Below are 22,323 nucleotides of genomic sequence, written 5' to 3'. Positions count from 1 at the left end.
ATTTCAAGGTGCACATGGGTGGACGGGGCCTTGACTCTGGGTCCCGAGGCGTGCCCAAGACTCTAACAGGAGGAAGATTTTCATATACATTTTATTAATTTTCTTTAATCTCTGGTACTTCTATTATGGAAAAAGGGCAAATAGCAATATTAACCCTTTGCGGTCCAATTTTATTTTTGGAATTCAAACAGTCTGGTCCAAATTAATTTATGGGATTGAATGTTGAACCCGTTTGCAGTGTCGACCTCAGCCTTGACGTTGGACCTGCTCCTAGTGCCTGGTCAGTCGAGTCAGGGTTAAAATATTTCCTCTAATTAATTCCCTTATAATGTGCATGAATTTTGTGCACCGGGCCACTAGTCTATTTATATTTTTTGATGAACCAGTTGAAAGTTAGATACCAGAACTCTTCATCCCTAAATACTTCTGCATGAATAGGGATTTTTTTCTAAGTAATCACAATACTATTATCACACCTCAGAAAATTGACAATAATTCTATTATACTACCTACCATTTAACCCATATTCAAATTTTCCCAATTGTAAAAAGGTAATTTGGTGTTTTTTAATGTCTTTTAAGTCTCTTATTTGTTAGCTTCCCCAAGAGAATAGTTCAGCTCTTGTCTTGTCAGGAGGTGCGGAATGTTCAGGGGAAATAGGTGTGCAGACTTCAATACCTCAGTCTTTTATCTAAAGCAGCGGTTCTCAACCCCTTTGGGGGTCAAACAACCCTTTCACAGGGGTCACCTAAATACATCCTGCATATCAGATATTTTCATAACTATTCATAACAGTAGCAAAATTACAGTTATGAAGTAGCAATGAAAATAATTTTATGGTTGGGGGTTACCACAACATGAGGAACTGTATTAAAGGGTTGAGGCATTAGGAAGGTTGAGAACCACTGATCTAAAGCTACTTTTGGTTGCAGTTGTATGCTTTACCTAGGTTATCAGTCTACTCTTCTGCATTAAGATTTAGGACAGGGGTCCTCAAACTTTTTAAACGGGGCCAGTTCACTGTCCCTCCGACCGTTGGAGGGCTGGACTATAGTTTTAAAAAAAACTATGAACAAACTCCTATGCACACGGCACATATCTTATTTTGAAGTAAAACAATAAAACGGGAACAAATACAGTATTTGTATTTGCATGTGGCCCACGGGCCGTAGTTTGAGGACCCCTGATTTAGGATAAAGGCAGGGGAAAAATAATTTTTTTCTTCCTCTGTTTTTATTTTATTTTTCCCCTCTGCCAATTCCTCCTTAGTGTTTGGCACTTCTTTGAAATGCCTTGCTCCTCTGAGCTCGAGGCAGTGATGATAGAAAGGTTTGGAAGATTAGCAGGGTCTTCTAAGTAATCTTTCAACAATATAAAATAATTATTTGCCCACTTTGCAGAAAAATGTGGGGAGCCGTCATGGCCATGGCATACTCAGCCCCACATTGGGCGCCTTATGTGCCGCGCCAGCTCAGCCAGGTTTGGTGAGCCTGAGGGGGTGGTGAAGGATTGAGAAAAGACAGACAAGAGAAGAAAGCTGGGTCTGGGTGGGACGGTGTCCTCTCTGATGGAGAGCTAGCGACAGCGCCACAGACTACAAGCTGTGTCTTTATTTTATAGCCAGATTCCATGAGGCAAAGTAAGGGCGTGGTCAAGATGTTTACAACATTCTCTTGGGTTTCCAATCCTACTTAATTACATGCACCTGAACTCTATCAAACCTACATCACTCAGACACATCGGACCACGTGTTGGGACCATAGGTTCAAGCTTACAACTATAGCTGTTGGCTATAATTGTGCTGGGAGGGCTTTGCACTCCAAGCTGGGACTTGCACGTGGCCATGAGAGGACTGTGCCCTCTCATTAGTCCGAGGCTTGAACCTGTCCAAACACTGAAGCCACTCTCCACAGAAAAATATAGCTTTATTAAAGACATGTCCATGTGCACAGCTTTTTCTGAGAGTATTTGGCAACTCCTGAGACTTCCTTTGAGTTACCAAGACTTGTGCAAGTTTGGGGTACCTGTCCTGCCTGCTAGTTTAGTGCCTCGTGGTGAGAATAGTTTACTGGAAACTTGTCCTGCCTTCATTTGTGGTAGTTCCAAGACCTTTCTGCTTCTTGAACTTGCTCTGAGCACTATGCCTTGAAGGTTGCTTTATATTCTTGGTTATGGTGGATTTCACACCTAAATTAAAGCTTTAAAATCCTTCCTTCCCTCCCCTCTGTTTTTTTCTAATTTCTCCTTCTCCTCCTTTTTCTTTTCCCTCTTCCCACCCCTGTCCTCCTCTTCCTCTCATCCTGATGTTCTCTTACTCTTCCTCCTCCTCCTCCTTAGAAAAAGCCCTGTGTAACAATATATTTCACTGATATGTATTAAATAACATTTGGTTGTATATTTGTCCACTGATTTCCATATAGCCCAGTTTGTCCTGGAAGATAGCAGTTTTGTGGGATTCTGGCTACTTATTTACATGTTTGTTTTGAACATATTGGTAAATTATGAATTCTAGAATCCATAAACTGATCTTTTAGTCTGAAATATGGGTGTAAGTGCCATAGTGGTACTTACTTAAGGGCATTTTTAAAACCATACTATGAGGTTTCAGTGCCAGTTCTTTTTTGTTGTTGTCAGTTCTCACCCAAGAATATTTTTCATTGATTTTAGATAGAATGGGAGGGAGGGAGAGAGAGACATTGATGTGAGAGAGACATCTCTTGGTTGTCTCCCACATGCACCCAATGGGAAAGGAAGGGGTGGGGGCGGCAGGCAGGATTGAACCTGCAACCCTGCCGTTGACCAGCAATCAAACCTGAGACCTTTGGTGCACAGGCCTATGCTCTAACCATTGAGCAATGCCAGCCAGGGCAAGTGCCCAGTTCTTTCAGATAGTGATCTGTATTAGAAGGATAACTGATGGTTCATTTATTAGTTGAAAGGGTTGGATTAGATGATAACATTGTTTCCCATTTAAAAATTGTACGAATCATTATAATTGCTTGTGTATACACATGTGGAATTTGTGGAAGGATTCACAAGTAACTGGTGATAGTGTTTGCCTCTGGCAAGGAAGACTGGGGAACTAAGTAGTTATGGAGACTTTTCAATTTGAATGTTTTCCTTGTTAAAGAAAAGTAACCTGAAATATATAATACTCTACTAAAAAGTGATCCAGTTGACTAAATATTATGCAATTATTGAAAAGGACTCCAAAGCAGTATAGAAAAATTATGAATTAATAAATGAAAAGCTATCAGAACTATGTAAAGTATACAAGTAACTGATATTATATGATATATGAAGAAATTAAAACAGTGTTGTTGAGATTGTGAACAAATTTGGCTTTCTCAAAAAATCTTTTGGGAAAGTTAGTCATTCATTAACTAATTTTGTTAAACTAAAAGGAACTTGAGTTTTAGAGCAGCCTTTGAGGCCTGAGGCCAATGCTAAGGTAAACTCCTCAGCCTCCTGAAGAATATGGCTGTGGCTGGCAGAGTCAGGAGAAAGGTGGAGATTAACTAGTGCAGTAGTAAAACTGTACCTTCAAGCTCATAATGTAAGGATGATGATAATGACTTGGAGAGCTTACCATGTGCCAGACACTTTGCCAAGTACTTGCATGGACTCCGTTAATTCTGTTGTAGGCGGCTGGAATAGCACTGGGTGTTAGACCCATGGGGGTCAAATTGGACCTGTATTCAGCAATCTCGGTACTTGGGTTGTAGCTAGGAAAGAATTCAGAGCCAAGACCTAAACTGTAAGAGAACATTTATTTGGTAAATTACAGCGGTAGAAGAAGTAATTCCTAGAAGAAATGTGCTTAGGAAACAAGTTATAGAGGTAAAGGAAGGGCCCTTGGAACTTGGTAGTGAGGAAGGTAATGGTAATGCACCTGGTAGGTAGAAAAGGGGAAGGGAAAAGGCTGCGCATGTTCCCAGGAGGGAAAGTAGTGTGCTAGGTCCTCTGTGCCTCTGTCCTAAGGGTTTTAAGGGTGGAAATGTTAGCGGAGTTCCCAGGAGAAGATCTCAATAGAATATTCAGCAGTTTTCCAGGTGTGTCCTTTCAGGTTTGTGGTCTCCACTGATTGATTGGCTGGCACCAAGGCAGGGGTAATTATTCACTGATGTTGGTCCTGTGGTCAGCTGTGGCTGGTTTGGTTGCTCTTCTAGGCCCTAAAGCTGAAATACAACTAAAGCCTAGATGTTATCTCTAGGGAGGAAAGGTCACCCTGGTGGCAAGGTCCCACCCTATATTTTGTCCTTTGCTAGGCACTGAGAGCCTTCCACTCTGATGACCTTTTGTACCTAGCCCAATGTCCTCACTCTGCTCATGTCTGTCTAACTGCCTACCATAGTTCACTCCACAGCCCTGTTCACGCACCCCTAACTGGTAAGCTTTGGTGCCATGAATGGAATCATTCTGTCAACCTGCTCCTCCCAGGGGTGTACTGTTTACACCGAGCTGTTCACAACTGCCTGGTTGGCAGAAAGGTCCACAATGCTTCCTCAGTGCCTGAAATCCCACTGGCTTTGCCCTGGCTGGGGGTAGGTAATTCCGCCTCCTCTGCTCTCCTTAGCGAACAGAACAGAGCCCAGTTTGGGGATGAAACCTGATGCTGAAGCATTCTCAGCTACACCTAGTGTGTCCTCCCAGCCTAACTTTGGACCACTCACTTCCTGCTTCTCCTGCTGTGCCCCTGTTTACTTTTGTCCTATTGTTCCCAAAACTGCAAGTAAATTTTTGTTTCTAGAGCAGGGGTGAGGAGGACAACATCAGAACTCTTTCAGCCTCTCCTTTAAAACCTGGAAAAGAGCCTGGGACAAAGTCCACACTTGCCACACCCTCTTTGGCTGTGGTCTTTTCTCTTTTGATAACTTTTTTCCCTTCTACCTCCAGTCTGCCAGGAGACTATTTCCTAGAAATTCCTTTTTATCATTTTTTTTATTATCTCATTTTACTTGTCAGTTTATGCCTGGGTTATTCCCAAATGAGGAGCAAAATAGGTTCTTTGTAAATGTCAGCTGATGATAACATGCCAATTTTACAAATTGCCTAATTTGTTTTCTTGGAGCCCATTCTTTTAAAACTGGACAACCAATGGGTCTGGGCTACCTGTCACTACTTGAGCCAATTAAACAGAGACAGGGTTATCCTATCTAATAATAGACAAACATGGTAATTAACCGTACCTCTGACACACTTCCCATTGGCTAATCAGGGCGATATGCAAATTAACTGCCAACCAAGATGGCGGCCGGCAGCCAGGCAGCTGAAGCGAACAGGAGGCTTGCTTGCTCCAGTGATGCAGGAAGCCAAGGTTCCCCGCCTGCCGCTGCCGGCCTCTGAGCTGCACTCTAAGAAACAATGTTGCAATTACATAAGCTAAACAAACCCCAGAAACCTGCTTTCACCCAGCCCGGCCGCAGAGCTGGAGTTGCAACAGTGTTTCACTTATAGAAGCCAAACAAACCCAGATACCTGCTTTCAGCAGCGGAGGTCTCAGAGCTGGAGCTGAGCCTCAGAGCTAAAGCTGGCTCTCAGTTCCAGTGACAGCCATAGAAGGTAAATAAATCCTAGAATTAAAAAAATAAATAAAAAGGAGCAGTTGGGAGCTTCAGTCGCCCACCAGCCTGAAAACGGCCCTAAGCCCCTCACCCAGACTGGCCAGGCACCCCAGTGGGGACCCCCACCCTGAAGGGGGTGTGACCAGCTGCAAACAGCCATCATCCCCTCATCCAGTCTGGCCAGGCACCCCAGCGGGAACCCCACCCTGATCCAGGACACCCTTCAGGGCAAACCAGCCGGCCCCCACCCGTGCACCAGGCCTCTATCCTATATAGTAAAAGGGTAATATGCAAACTGACCCTAACAGCAGAACGACTGGGAACGACTGGTCACTATGACACACACTGACCACCAGGGGGCAGATGCTCAATGCAGGAGCTGCCCTCTGGTGGTCAGGGCACTCTCACATAGGAGGAGCTCTGCTCAGCCACAAGCCAGGCTGATGGCTGCCAGTACAGTGGTGGTGGTGGGAGCTTTCCTGCCTTCTCAGCAGCGCTAAGGATGTCCGACTGCAGTTTAGGCCTGCTCCCCGCTGGCAAGTGGACATCCCCCAAGGGCTGCCAGGCTGCCAGAGGGATGTCTGATTGCAATCTTAGGCCCAATCCCCCGGGGAGCGGGCCTAAGCCAGCAGGTGGTCATCCCCTGAGGGTCCCAGACTGTGAGAAGGCACAGGCCAGGCTGAAGGACCCCTCCCCTCCCCCCCAAGTGCACAAATGTGCACTGGGCCTCTAGTCTATATATAAAAGCCTAAGCGTCCAGACAACTGGCTGGTAGCTATGACGTGCACTGACCACCAGGGGGTAGATGCTCAACTCAGGAGCTGCCCCCTGGTGGTCAGTGTGCTCCCACAGCCAGCCTCCTGTGGTCCCTCCCCTCTGGCCAGCCAACCTCCCTCGGTCCCTCCCCCTGGCCAGCCAACCTCCTGCAGTCTCTACTCCTGACTGGCTGGCCCCAATCAGCCCCAATCACCGGCCAGGCTGAGGGACCCCATCCATGCATAAATTCGTGCACTGGGACTCTAGTATCATATGAGCGTTTATTCCAATAATGTCAGCAGTATGGGAGAGCAGCAGGTAGGTCATCCACGAAAATCTGCTCTGACACCCCCCACCCCCAAGCCAGCTGCTTAGATTGGGCAGGGCAAAGATTACATGGGGAAATAGTCAAAAGGAATAAGAATGGGTATGCACCCTGGTCAGCATAGCTCAGTGGTTGAGAATCTACCTATGAACCAGGAGGTCATAGTTCAATTCCTGGTGAGGGCACATGCTTGGATTGTGGGCTTGATCTCCAGTGTGGGGCATACAGGAGGCAGCTGATAGATAATTCTCATCATTGATGTTTCTCTCCCTCTCCCTTCTCTGAAATTAATAAAAATATACTTTTAAAAAAAGAATGGGTATGCAAAATGGGTATTATTATAGGCATGGGGAAGTAGGCTGTTCGGGCTGGGGCGGGACTTTTTGTTTGAGCAACTAGGCTAAGTTAAGGTTAACAGAGCATGATCAATATTTCTTATAACTATAGCTAGTCCCCAATATTCTATTTCTGCCCCTAACACCTGTACTGGGAACTCAGTAGAAGTCATGCAATCACAGAAAAGAGCTGATCCAAGGCACTGGTGTTCTTTTACTGAGGGAAATGGTAAAGCCACTAATGCTTGGTGCAGGGGTGAACCACATTTTAAAGATAAAATCTGTTTGCCCTGGCCAATGTTGCTTATTGGTTATGTTTTAGGTGGTAGGAATGGCACCATATGTCTGATTGGTGGGGGTCAGACTGGACCTGGTACTGCAACCTTGGTACTGGGGCTCTGGTTAGGAAAGAATTCAGAGCCAAGACCCAAACTGTAAGAGAACATTTATTTGGTAAGTTACAGAGGTAGAGGAAGTCATTCCTAAAGAAATGGGCTTAGAAAACAAGTTATAGAGGTAAAGGAAGGGTCCTTTGGAACTTGGGCATGAGGAAGCTAATGGTAAAGTGCCTGGGGAGGGGGAAGGGAAAAGGAAGGGAAAAGCAGGGTTGTGCTCCCTGGAGGAAGAGTGCTCTGGACTGGGTCCTCCATCCTAACAGTTTTAAGGGCGGAGATTTTAGGGGAGGTCCCAGGAAATCTCAAAGTATTCAGCAGTTTTCCAGGTGTGTCCTTTCAGGTTTGTGGTCTCCACTGATTGATTGGCTGGCACCAGGGCAGGGGTAATTATTCAATGCTGTTGTTTCTTTGGTCAGCTGTGGCTAGTTTTGTTGCTTATCTGGGCCTGGAGCTGAAATACAACTGAAGCCTAGATGTTATCTCTAGGGAGGAAAGGTCAGGGGGTCCAAACCTCATGACCAGCAATATGCTAGGGGAGAAAAAGTCACCCTGGGGACAAGGTCCTATCCTACACTTGATTGTCCATTGCTAGGCACCTGGGGCTTTCCATCCTGGTGACCTTCTGTACCTGGCCCCTTGTCCTTGCTCTGCTCATGGCTAACTGCCTATAGCAGTTAGAGCATCCGCCTTTGCACTGAAGGGTCTTGGGTTCCATTTCTGGTCTGGGGCAAGTTAGATCCCTGCCTTCATCTGAGTGAGGGAGGCAACCAACCAGACAATGAATCTCTCTCACATCGATGTTTCTCTCTCCCTCCCTTCCACTCTCTCTAAAAATCAATGGGAAAAATATCCTCAGGTGAGGATTAACAAAAAATAAAATCAGTTTGAGTGCCTAGTCTTAAATTCACTACAAGTTCCCTACCCAACAGTGCCAGCCTGAAACCTCAAACTGATGAATAAGTATGTGCTTTTAATCAAAGTATGCATTTTCATAGCTTCTAAGTTAGGGGACTGAAAGGAAAATTTCACAATTTCCTTTTCAACTAAAATTGGTTTTGTGTTAAGTCTTAACTACCTGACATTTAACACATAGTTTTAATTAAGCATAGACTTCATTCCCGAGTCTATTTTGATTGCTCTTGATTTAGTTTGCATACTAATTTCTTTCATTTTTTTAGCTGTTAAATTTCCTCCTTTGACATTCTAGAGATGAGTTAGAGTTGAGACATCTTCCCATTTTGCTCACTTTGAAGCATTCAGTGGTGAGCTCAGATCAAACGGTCAGCTGGCTTCCAAAGGGCCACAGGGATGCTGTTTGAGTGGAGGGCAACTTCTCCAATTGGGACTAATTTTGTGTTCCTTAGTTTCCCACAGTCAGATCACCCGCCTCTACAGCCGGTTCACCAGCCTGGACAAAGGCGAGAATGGGACTCTCAGGTAGGCAGTTCCTTTCTTTATTTTCTGGCAATGTCTGAATAAATGCTTTTATCCCAAGGGCAAACATGATAGGCATCTAGCATACAGAGCAGGGACCATATCTTCAGTTGCCTTTGAGCATCATTGATCCAAAAGGGAGTTAAATAAGCAGAACACCAGCATTACATTTATCACTAGGTGCTTGCTGTTTACTCCAACTCCCCTTAGTTTGGGTGGCCATTGTTCTGGTCCTAAGAATGTATGTACATTTGAGAATTTCAGTTCTCTGCTTGAATTTTCCCACAGTCCTTTCCCAAAAATATTAGCTTTATGAGATTGACCCGTAGCAATCCAAGATGGTTAGGTTGTTTTGTATTTCCCAATACAATCCATAATCCTAGGGTACATCATTTTATGTTTATTAATATTACATAAGATGTTCAATATTTAGTCCGGAGCAGTGATTCTCAACTAAGAGCTATTTTGCCCCTGGGTGGCAAAATGTCTGGAGACATTTTTAATTGTCATGACTGAGAAATGCTGCTCTTGTCTAGTGGGTAGAGGCCAGGAATGCTGTTAAACATCCTACAGTGCATAGGACATCCTCCTACAACAAATAATTATTCTGCTCTAAATATCAAAAGTGCCACTGGTCTAGAGTAAGTATATGATCTCAGAGTAATGTAATGCTTTATCATTTCATATTTGTAATTGTTTTATCAAAGTCAAATGAAAAAAAATACCTCCTTACCACTACCTCCCAACCTAACTCTCAGTACAGTACAACCTTTTGTTCCTGTTGTTCCTGTTTTGATTGACTGTATAGAATGAAGCTGCTTTCCTTTCTGGTGGCTGGCAGAAAGCAGTTTAGTACTTCTTTGGGAGGCTTCTCGTATGGATGTGGGATATAGCATATCCCATGTGGGAAGGAATATAGTTGCTAAGCCTTTGTACATATCCTCATAGCTCTTCTGCCTGAGGATATGTCCAAAGGCTTAGCAACTATATTCCTAGAGCTATGTTTGTTCAAGGCAAAATCTGCCTTTACTAGAAGCTGGGATTGACCAAAACCATGCTGCACAGTCATTAAATCAATGACTATGGAATACCTACCATGTGCAAAGATCACACTAAGTGCTTTTTCTTAATTGAGGCAAAAATACATGTAAAATTTACCATTCTAAAGTGTACAATCTAGTGGCATTAAGTATGTTCACAATGTTGTGTAACCATAACCACTATCTAGTTCTAGAACATTTTCATCACAGATGGAAACCCCTTACCTATTAAGCAGTCTACTTCCCATTCCTCTGGCAACCACTAATCTACTTTCTTCCTCTCTCTGGACATTTTATATAATACTAGAGGCCTGGTGCATGGATTCAGGGTCCTTGAGGGGTCCCAGATTGCAAGAGGGCACAGGCCAGGCCAAGGGACCCCACTGGTGCATGATTGGGGCCAGGGAGGGACTGTGGGAGGGCTCCAGAGCATGTCTGGCCCATCTCGCTCAGGCTGGACCCCAGCAGCAAGCTAACCCACCTGCCTGAGCGCCTTGCTCCCTGGTGGTCAGTGCACATCGTAGTGACTGGTAGAACGAATGATTGGACACTTAGCATATTAGGCTTTTATTACATAGGATATGGAATCATACAGTATGTGGCCTTTTGTAACTGGCTTCTTTCAATTAGCATGATGTTTTCAAAGTACTTTCATATTATAACATGTGTCAGTACTTCATTCCTTTGTATGGCTGAATAATATTCTATTGTATGTATATATCACATTTTGTTTCATCATTCATCACTTGGTGGACATTCGGGTTGTGTACACCTTTAGGCTAGCTATTATGAGTAGTAGTAATATGAACATTTTTGTGTGGGCGTATGTTTTAATTCTTTTGGGCATATCTGTAGGAGTAGAATTCGCGTCCATGGCAATTTTATGCCTAATTTACTGAGGAACCACCCAACTGTTTCCCAAGCAGCTGTACCATTTTACATTTCCACCAGCAATGTATGTGGATTCAAATCTCACCAATGCTTACTATGTCATTCGGTTGTGTGAGTGGTATAACATTGTGGTTTTGATTTGTATTTCCCTGGTGGCTAATGACGTTGAGCATCTTTTAATGTGCTGGTTAATCATTTGTATATCTTCTTTGGAGAAATTCCAGTCATGTCCTTTGCCTATTGTTTAATTGAATTGTTTATCTTTCTGTTGTTGAGTTGCAGGAATTCTTTTTATAGATATTAGAACCTTTACAGATATGTGATTTGCAAATATTTTCTCTATGTGGATTATCTTTTCACTCTTTGAAGCACAAAAGTTTTAAATTTTGATGAGTCCAGTTTATCAGATTTTTCTTTTGGTGCATGTGCTTTTGTTGTCATATCTAAGAAACCATTGCGATATCCAAGGTCATGAAGATTTATCCCTCTGTTGTCTTCTAAGAGTTTTGTAGTTTCAGCTCTTATATTTAACTCTGATTCATTTTGACTTATTATATGTATTTTATATATATATAGTGTATATATGGTGTGAGGTAAGAGTGAAACATTATTTTTTTGTGCGTGGATGTCCACCTAGCCCAGCACCATTTGTTGAAGAGACTATGTAAATTTGCACTTGAAAAATAAACCGGACAGGAAATCTCTACTTTTTTTCCATTTAGCTCCAATACTTGAATAATTCACTTGGGATTGCATCTTCCTCATAAATTTAGGTTTAACCACTAAGATATAGATTCAAATTAGTTCTGAGTCGCCCTGGACAGTATTGCTCAATGGTTAGAGTGTGGGCCCGAGCACCTCATATTGGTATATCACGGGATATAAATATACACTGTAACCTCACAAATGTTACTTTCTTCAGCTGCCATTATATTGGGTGGAATATACCACTGCTATTGGAATTGGTCTTTCTGAAAAGGGAGTGGAGTCCGGTAAGGGATCCTCAATTGGTCTTTTGTAGGGCAGATCAAGATGAGAGCTCAGTCAATATCTGAATATAAAGATATTTTCTTGTCATAGTCGTTTTGGCTCAGTGGATAGCACATCAGCCTGTGGACTGAAGGGTCCTGGGTTCAATTCCGGTCAAGGGCACATGCCTTAGTCCCTGGTAGGGGGTGTGCAGGAGGCAGCTGATCAGTGATTCTCTCATCATTGATGTTTCTATCTCTCCCTTCCTCTCTAAAATCAATAAAAATTGTTTGTTTTTTTTTAAAAAAGATGGTTTCTTTGTTTAAATACCCTCTGTGCTGATCTAGTCCATGGTCTTAGAAGTCAAAATAATGATTACCCTTTGGGGAAGGGAACAGGTAGAGACAAAGGGAGCATCTGAGTACTGGTAATATCAATGTTTCTTGACTTGGGTGGCAGTTACAATCTTCACCATGAAAATTCATCATGTTGAATGCTTATGATTTGTGCTCTTTTCAATATATATGTTACACTTCAATAAAAGTTTACTTTTAAGATATCCTCTACTTTGAACAATTTATTATCGGGTCTTTGTCAGATAATACTTTTTCTAAAATAATACCTTGATGAAAAATGTTCCTGGATATTAAAGCCTACAGGTTCAGTTGACAATAGGGGCTTCAATATAGACCAGCTAAACTCTGCAATGAAGTTATTACTGGGAATTGCTAGTTGGCTGTGTTGTTACATATTGCTTAACGATAACCTGTAAATTTTAAGAGATAGTGTCCTAAATGACAGCCATTTATCTGCTTACACGCTAGGACTTTTTGAGGTTCATTTTCTGTTTGACTTTATCCAGAGGACAGATTTCAACATTCTGGACAAGCACTTATTCTGTACACAGTGGTATCACAGATGAGAACCATGATGCCTATCTAATTCTCATTCTTTTGGTACATAATCTTTTTTTTCTTCTCTCAAGCTTCATATATCTCCTGTTGATGTTCTGAAATTTCACAGTGATGCACCTTTTTATGGGTTATTTTCTGTTATTCATTGCTCAGTATTAGGAGAACCTTCACAATCTAAAAATATGTCCTTTTCTGAGAAGTTTTTGTCTTTTCTGGGAAGTTTTCTTCTATTGTGTCTTTGAGGATATCCATTTCTCCCCTTTTTTTAATTATTAAATTAATCTTTATGGCATTTCTCTTTATTGGACTACCATGACTCAGTTTTCTGGTTGTTTTTTTCCTTTGCTTCCTGAAAGATACCTTGAATTTATTTTTCAGTCCTTTTATGAACTTTTATAGTCCACAATCATATTTTTAATTTCTAAGAATCTTTTTTGTTCTCTGCCCTCTGCTCTCTCACAGTAGCCTATTTCTGTTTTACCATTGCAAAACTTATCAAATGTCTATTGGGTTACTTATTAGAATCTTTCATTCTAATAATTCTTTCATTCCCTGAATTGTTATCTTATTCATCTTAATTCTACTCTTTTGTGCTACTAATTTTCCTAAGATGTCTGGTGAGCCTTGGTTGTCCATTCAGATTTATAAGAGGCCTGGCTGGATTACTGTAGAAAACTGTTATGGGTTTGTTTGTGGTTTGTGGTTTGTTTTTCTACAGGTCTTTCCCTTCTGTACTCTGAGAAGGACCATTAAGTTGATAGGCCTCACTCTAGGATATGTGGTCAAGGAGCAAGGGGACAGATTTGCAACCCTCTTCCCCAAATAAAAGGATTGTGTTTCTGGGTGGCCAACCTCCCACACTTGGTTGAGGTTTTGCTCAGGTAGATCTTTCAGTTTCTTTCCATAGCAGTGCTCTGTTTATATATTTTATTTGGAGAAATACCTATTCAAGTCCTCTGCCCATTTTTTTAATTTTAATTTTTATTACAGTTTAAAATTTTATTTAGCTTTTTCAAAACATGTTTTTTCAACTTGAATTGAGATGGTATCAGTGTATGTTTTTTAAGATAATTTTTTAATTTTCAGTTATAGTTGATATACAATATTATATTAGTTTCAGATGTACAACCCAGTGATTAGACATTTATATAATTTACAAAGTGATTATCCCAATAAATCTAATATTCATCTGATGCCATATACAGTTATCACAATATTATTGACTCTATTCCCTATGATATAGTTTATAACCCATGACTATTCTGTAACTATCAATTTGTACTTCTTAATTTATATGTCAAAATGATTTCTGTATCTATGGATCTATTTCTGTTCTGCTTGTTTATTTTGTTTTTTAGATTCCACGTATAAGTAAAGTCATATGGCATTATTTTATTCTCTGTCGGACTTATTTTATTCAGCACAATACCCTGTAGGTCTATCTTAAGCACCAGGTTATATTATGAATGACTTCTGGTTCATTCATTGCTATAAAAAGTATTATCCTAAGAGGTAAAGGAAGATTAGAATCCAGATTATTGTTCCAGAGCTTTGTGCTCAGTCTCCTATTTCTACCTTTGTCACCATCAGATGTGCTGGCGATGAGTTTGTTGAATTAAGCACTGTAAATGTTAAACCACAAGAGGAACAGTATTAAAGGCTCCCGGGTAAACAGAAACACTAGCATTTAGTACAAAGAGAGTGAAAGAGTAACTTTTATCTCTTCTGTTAGTAAACATCTTAAAGGCAGGAATCAGATTTGTTGAGTTTATATTTCTTCATATATTTATGACCAGATTTACCAGTTAACATTTGCCACATAATTCAGCATGTATTTCCTATAACAAGGACCTTCCCATACCCAAATCAAGAAATTTAGCATTTTGATGCAGTACCATTTTATAATATTTTATATTCTGTATGGTCATATTTCATTTTTACCTATGATTCCATAATGTCCTTCATAGCAATTTTTCTTCTACTCTAGGATCATGCATTGAGTTTAATTACATGGCTCATTAGTCTTCTTGGATCTGAAACAATCATTCCTTTCTCTGTCCTTTATGACGTTGGTATTTTTGAAAAGTATAGCGCAGTTATGTTGTAGATAGCTTTATATTGGCACAGAAAATCAATCAAGTTTTCTTTTTGAAATACTTATTGAACATTTTTTGGGAGAACACCTTTCTTTCAAAAAGTTTAATATTGGAGCCTTGGCTGGTTTGGCTTAGTGGATAGAGCATCAGTCTGCGGACTGAAGGGTCCCAGGTTTGATTCCAGTCAAGGGTACATACCTGGGTTGCGGGCTCAGTCCTCAGGAGGAGGAGTGCAGGAGGCAGCCAATCAATGATTCTCCCTCATCACTGATGTTTCTATCTCTCTTTCCCTCTCCCTTCCTCTCTGAAATCAATAAAGATATTTTTTTTTTAAGTTTAATATTGGAAATAAATGTGCTTTTAGAAAAAGACGTGCTTTAACTTACAGACTTAGATTTAAATCACGGTTCTGCTACTTAGTGGCTTTGTAGCATGGGGCAAGTTACTTTATCTCACTGACTCAACTTCCTCAGTTCTAGAAGGTATGGTAAAATGTTAGCATTAAGAAATGAGATAACGTATATAAACAGAGCGGCACAGAATGTGTATACAGTGAGAGGTAACTAATAATACACCAACATAACTTCCAAGTTGTGAGTAGATAACTACTCTTGCCATGTTTGAAGGTTAAATAGTCCTCTAACTCTAGTCTGTAGAAGATAATGGAGAAAAAAACAGACTCAGAGCAAGGAAGCCTGGAAATCAGTTTGTTACATTTTATTCTTTCCTTGGACTTAAGGATTGCCTAAGAGTTATTTGTATGTCATAGTGCTGTAGATCTTCCTGTTCATTCTCCAAACTTAATAACTAAGTACAAAATGGTAATGTTCAAGGAATCATTTACAGGGACAACTGAGTATTTGCTTGTTGGTGGTTTATTGACGTAACCTGTGTGCTGAATTCACTGGAATGTGGCAAAGTTAAATCTGGCTTCTTCCACTCCTAACTTGGTGCAAGAAACACTTGGCAGCCATTAAAGTGCTATTCTTTGCAGTTATTTAGTATAATTTGCCACAGAAGTAAATTCCAGAAGGTAATATCCTTGCTAGGAGTTCATGCTAAGGGCCAATGGTCTCTAACTCAAGGTGATTCTCTTGGCAGCCGGGAAGATTTCCAGCGGATTCCAGAACTTGCCATCAACCCATTGGGGGACCGGATCATCAATGCCTTCTTTCCAGAGGGGTGAGTTTCTGCAGTTATTTGGCTTCCTTTCTTTTTTTTTTTTTTTTTTTTTTTAAATTTGCAAACTCCTTTTTTTTTTTTTTTTTTTAAATATATTTTATTGATTTTTTACAGAGAGGAAGGGAGAGAGATAGAGAGTTAGAAACATCGATGAGAGAGAAACATCGATCAGCTGCCTCCTGCACATCTCCCACTGGGGATGTGCCCGCAACCCAGGTACATGCCCTTGACCGGAATCGAACCCGGGACCCTTGAGTCCGCAGGCCGACGCTCTATCCACTGAGCCAAACCGGTTTCGGCTTGGCTTCCTTTCTGAGGTTGATCTGGAATAATGATGTTGGTTGGGTCATCTCAGACCACAATCCTCCTGATTATATTAAACATCCCTAACGTGGTCATATCTAAAATATGCCTTTTCTTCTACCCTCCTCCCTTTTTAAACTTTAAACAGGTATATAAGCCCGTCTTTAAAATTCTGTTTTTAATCCCTGTTTATCTATTTTTTATATTATTTTTTTAAATCCTCACCTGAGGATGTTTTTTTATTGATTTTTAGAGAGAGATGAAAGGGAAGAGAGAGAAACATCGATATGAGAGAAACATTGGCCAGTTGCCTCCCATACATGCCACAACCAAGGATCAAACCAGAAACCTATGTATGTGCTCTGACTTGGAATCAAACCTCCAACCTTTTTAGTATACAGGACAACACTCCAACCAGCTGAGCCACCCTGCCAGGGCTAATCCCTGTTTATCTTTGATATAAAACTAAACTCTTTAAAAACTTTATTTGGAAATTATTTCAAATATACAGAAAAGTTGCAAAAATTGAAAATAGTGCAAAGCACACCTGTATATCTTTTACCCAGACACATCTATTATTATGTTGTTAACATGTTGCTTCATTTGCATGTACTTTCTGTCTTTCAGTCCAAACCAATAAAAATATAATCAAGACACAGACATAATTATGCATTTTCTAGTAGCCACATTTAAAAGTAAAAATTAACAAGTTAAATGAACTTCAGCAATATATATTTTATTTAATCTAATATATTCAGAGTATCATTCAACATGTAATTAGTATTTTAAAATTATTAATATATCAACATTCTTTTTTAACACATTGCTGGTAGTTTTTATTGCACGCTAACAGGTGGCGCGGGCCATTTTTGCTAATTTTTTGCGCAAATGGCAACGTTCAGTAAAATTACGATAACTTTAGTTTACGTATTTATACGTTACCCGCATTCTACCGCTAGTCTATAAAAAAACGTATCCCGCGTCTATAAAATTCGTCTCCCGCATACAATGTGTTAAAATACGTTTTTGAAATTCATTGTGTAATTTACACTTACAGCACCTACCAAATGCTATAATCATATAAAATATTAGGTAATTTATTCTTTGTTTTCCAGCTTTATTGAAGATATGATTGACATATAACATTGTGTAAGTTTAAGATATACAACAGTGATTTTATAGATTTTATTGCAAAATGATTACCACAATGACATTAGTTAACATATTCATCACCTCACATAGTTAACTTTTTTGTATGTGGTAAGAACTTTTATAATATACTCTCTTAGCAACTTTCAAATATATAGTACAGTCCGGCTGGCATGGTTCAGTGGTTGAGTGCTGACCTATGAACCAGGAGGTCATGGTTCGATTCCCGGTCAGGGAACATGCCCGGGTTGTTGGCTTGATCCCCAGTGGGGTACGTGCAGGAGGCAGCCAATCAATGATTCTCTCTCATTATTAATGTTTCTATCTCTCTCTCTCCCTCTCCCTTCCTCTCTGAAATCAATAAAAATATATTTTTAAAAAACACACATAATATAAAACATATAGTATTGTTAACTATAGTCACCATACTGTACATTACAACCCAGAACTTATTCATCTTATTACCATTGCTCATTCCTCCCATTATCTATTTTATCTATAATAATAGAAGTGTAATATGCTAATTAGACCAGACAGCCAAACGACCTTCCAGACGTCATTCCGGATGAAGCCACCAGGGTAGGAACCAAGGCAGAGGCAGTTAGGGGCAATCAGACAGGCAGGCAGGTAGAGTGGTTAGGGGTGATCAGTTAGGCAGAGTGGTTAGGGGCGATCAGGCAGGCAGGCAAGTGGTTAGGGCGATCAGGCAGGCAAGCAGGTGAGTGCTTAGGAGCCAGCCATCCTGGATTGTGAGAGGGATGTCCAACTGCCGGTTTAGGCCCAATCCCACTGTGGGTTCGGGCCTAAACCGGCAGTTAGACATCCCCCAAGGGGTCCTAGATTGCGAGACGGTGCACGCCAGGCTGAGGGGACCCACCTCCTATGCATGAATTTCGTACACCGGGCCTCTAGTTTTAATATATTATTTATATTCCAATTTTATCAGTTCATCCAATAATCTCCTTTATAGCACTTTTGCCCCCTTTAATAACAGAATGCAGTGTGGGTCAGCTGTCATGTATCTTTAGCCTTCTTTAATTTGGAATATTTGCACAGCCTTTGTTTCTTTTTGTGGGTTTTATTTTGTTTTGTTAGTATTTTTTTTACAACATTGACTAAGAATACAGTTGTCCCCACCTCATACGCACTTACTTTCTCAAATATAAAGTTTGTCTAATATAAAACTAGGCTGTTGATATGCTCCACTACCTAATACACTGCCTTCAAAGTACTGAGTCAATATTTATTGATTTGATCAGGTACCTTTTCATGAATAAAGTTAGTCATATAATCTTGTTTTAAGTAATCGCAAACAATCTCTTCCTGGTTCCTTGTGGCTTGTCTGTATGACCCAAAGGACTTTAAGAAGTTATGTGGTTGCGAGTTCTTAATAATGAGACTAAGTATCAGTGAGAACACTATCACATAAAATGCCTGGAGAAATTTTAGAACTCTGAATTGAGAGCAAAGGAATTTGCAGGTTGAGAATTTGGATACTCGGTAAATCTGAGTGATAGTCAGAGGAACACTAGCAGCCAATTTATATGAAGGCAGGAGTATGAAGACTGAGACCTGCTCTTTCAGATTCATGTTGACCATGAGTAATCTGCTACCCTTCCTCATTTTCCCCCATTTCTCTCCCTGAACTGCCCTGTTTGTTTTAGGTGTGGTTTTTCTACTTCTTCTTTTAGCTCTTGCAGAACATTGAACTTCTCCAGAGAGACCTTTCACAGCTATGTTTCAGATCTTTTGCAGAGAAAAGTAAACTCTATAGAGTCATTTTGCCAACTTTTTTTCAAAGTTCCTCAGGCACCCTTGATTATTTGAAGCAGCAGCTTGTGGAAAGTGTTTTGTAAGGCCAAACCACCTTTGTTGTGACTGCAGTATCGTCCACCATCCTACCCAGGGATCTGCTGCTAAGGACAGTAGGCAGATGTACATGAGGAAGCTGAGGCCCACACTGGGATGCACTGCTGGGCTCTTAGCAAGCTGCACCTCTGCTTCTTGCTCTTTCTAGTAAGATATAAATATCTAGCTTACAAGGTATGTTTTTGTCTAGTCTTATGCAAGTGGATTTTTTTTTTTAATTCTCACTTGAGGACATGTTTTATTGATTTTTAGCGAGAGGGGAAGTTATGGGAGAGAGAGAGAAACATTGATGCAAGAGAGACATCAATCGGTTGCCTCCTATTACGTGCCCGGGGATCGAACATGCAACCCAGGTATGTGCCCTGACTGGGAATCGAATCCACAACCTTTCAGTATACAGGATGATGCTCCAACCAACTGAGCCACACTAGCCAGGGCTGGAATCTTTTTTTTAAACAATGTGATTTGAGCTCTGGCTGGTGTGGCTCTGTTGGTTGAGCGTCATCCCGTGCACTGAAAGGTCGCCAGGTCAATTGGTCAGGGCACATGTCTGGGTTGCAGGTTCAGTCCCTGGTCAAGGGTATGTGTGGGAGTCATTCGATGGATGTTTCTCCTTCTTTCCTCTCTCAAGAAAAATCAATTAAAAAAACATATTAAAAGAATGAGATTTGCCCCATCGGTGTGGCTCAGTTGGTTGAATGTCATCCAATGCATGCACCGGGAGTTTGATTCCCAGTTAGGGTACATACCAGGGTTGTAACGGGTTTCATCCCCAGAGGGGGCCATACAGGAGGCAGCAGATCAGTGTTTCTATTTGAAAGTGGAACATTGGTATATAGTCAATTTTTTATTGTTGTTATTAATCCTCACCTGAGGATATTTTTCCATTGATTTTTAGAGCGAGTGGAAGGGATGGGGAGAAGACAGAGAGAGACACATCGATTGGTTGCCTCCTGCATGCCCCCCCAACCAGGGCCAGGGATCGAGCCTGCAACCAAGGAAGGTACCCTTGACCAGAATCGAACCCAATTACCTTCAGTCTATGAGCCGACACTATCCACTGAGCCAAACGGGCTAGGGTGGTATTTAGTTACTTTTAACTCAGAGACATTATGGCAATAAAATATGTACTTACTAACCTGTTTGTTCTGGCATATAACTCATATCTTATTTCATATTACTTGATTCCTCAGATCTTACTTTTTTAAAATATATTTTTTATTGATTTTAGAGAGGAAGGAAGAGGGAGGGAGAGAGAGAGAAACATCAATGAGAGAGAATCATTGATTGGTTGCCTCCTGCAAGCCCCCCACTGGGGGTCAAGCCAGCAACCCCAGCATGTGCCCTTGACTGGAATCAAACCTGGGACCCTTCAGTTTGCATGCTGATGCTCTATCCACTGAGCCAAACCAGTTAGGGCAGATCTTAAATTTTTTCAAGATACTGCTCCATTAGTAGTATAGCTACTTTTAAGAACTAAAGGTTATTCTTTAGAACAGTGGTTGCCAACCGGTGGTCTGTGGACCACTGGTGGTCCTTGAGGTCCAAAAGGTTGGCGACCGCTGGTTTAAGGAAACCAGTTGGTGGTTTAGAAGGTTGTACCTTTAGCAGGTCTCTGATCTGTATGTCTATAAAGACCTTCCATGCTTCATCTGACCAATGAGACATACAAAGACTGGCATTTATTCTTAGGAACCGGCAACTGTTCTTTCCAGTACTGCCCTAAGCAAATAACTATGTCACATGGGACATTCTTTTTTAATATTAAAGAACATTCTTCATTTATTCAAATTTTAGAATTATTTCTTAAAGGATTATTGAGTGGCCTGCAGTACAATAAAAATGTTTTTCTCTGATTACCAAAAAAAAGCTTTTTATACAAAAAGGTCTTTCAAAACATTGTATGATGAAAAATGAGGAGGTAAGGGTGATCTATCCAATTATGAGGGAATAATAGAATCATGATACAGACACACAATTATGCTTTTATATTTATACTAGAGGCCCAATGCACGAAAATTTGTGCAAGAGTAGGCCTTCCTTCCCCCAGCTGCCAACTCCGGCTTCCCTCTGGCACCCGGGATCCAGGCTTTTCTCCTTCAGCCACCAGCAGGCACCCAGGACCCGGGCTGGCTTCCCCCGGGCCACCCACAGCCCCGGCTTCGTCAGGAAGGACGAAGGACGGACGTCTGGAAGACATCCAGTCTAATTAGCATATTACCCTTTTGTTATTGTAGAAGATTCATTGGAGACATGCTTAAAAGTTTTAAAGAGCAAAATACAATAGAAACAGACTCATACATACAAAGAACAGACTGATAGTTGACGGGGGGTGGGGGTTGGAGGACTGTGTGACAAAGGTGAAGGTATTAAGAACTACAAAATGGTAGTTATAAAATAGTCATGGAGATGTAAAGTATAGCATAGGGAATAAAGTCAATAATATTGTAATAATTACAGGGTGAGGCAAAAATAAGTTTATATTGTAAGTGAAACGGAGTTTATTGTTTATTAATTGTTATATTTTCTATACAAGCAACTGTAAACCTACTTTTGCTCCACTGTGTGTATGGTGCCAGCTGGTTACTGGAGATATCCGGGGGGACACTTTGTAAAGTATATGATTGTCTAACCACTATGCAGTACACCTCAAACTAATTCAAAAGAATATTGAATGTAAACTGTAATTGAAAAATAAAAGAAAGTAAATAAATAGCCCTGCCCTATGTAGTTCAGTGGTTAAGAGCATCGGCCCAGGCATTGAAGGCTCACAGGTTGGATTCCGGTCCAAAGGCTTGTGCCTGGGTTGTAGGTTTGATCCTTGACACTGGTTGGGGCACAATGAGAGGCAACTAATCAATGTGTCTCACATCGATGTTTCTCTCTCTCTCTCTCTCTCTCTCTCTCTCTCTCCCTCTCTCTCCCCCTCTCTCTCCCTCTCTCTCCCTCTCTCTCCCTCTCTCTCACTCTCTCCCAGCCTCCCTTTCCACCTGCCTCCCTCCCTTTCATGCTTTAAAAATCAGTGGAAAAAATAATCACTTGTGCAGTGTGTTCACAATTATCCTAACAGCATAGAAAAATTACTGGAAGAAAATTTATTA

At 41.0% G+C, this 22,323-nt stretch overlaps 1 protein-coding gene across 1 annotated transcript in view; it reads left to right on the top strand.

Annotated features, from left to right (window-relative positions):
- CHP1 (calcineurin like EF-hand protein 1) overlaps positions 1-22,323 on the top strand; it is a 48,843-nt gene that overhangs the window by 6,810 nt on the left and 19,710 nt on the right. Inside the window, exons 2-3 of the mRNA XM_081112949.1 lie at positions 8,740-8,812; positions 15,821-15,901. Coding sequence (XP_080969075.1) covers positions 8,740-8,812; positions 15,821-15,901 — 154 coding nt within the window. The remainder of the gene's footprint in view (positions 1-8,739; positions 8,813-15,820; positions 15,902-22,323) is intronic.

The sequence above is a fragment of the Myotis nattereri genome (assembly GCF_964212035.1).
Source record: "Myotis nattereri genome assembly, chromosome: 1".
Lineage (NCBI taxonomy): Eukaryota > Metazoa > Chordata > Mammalia > Chiroptera > Vespertilionidae > Myotis > Myotis nattereri.
The sequence above is the reverse complement of the archived record's forward strand: the minus strand, read 5'-3'. Positions and strand labels throughout refer to the sequence as shown.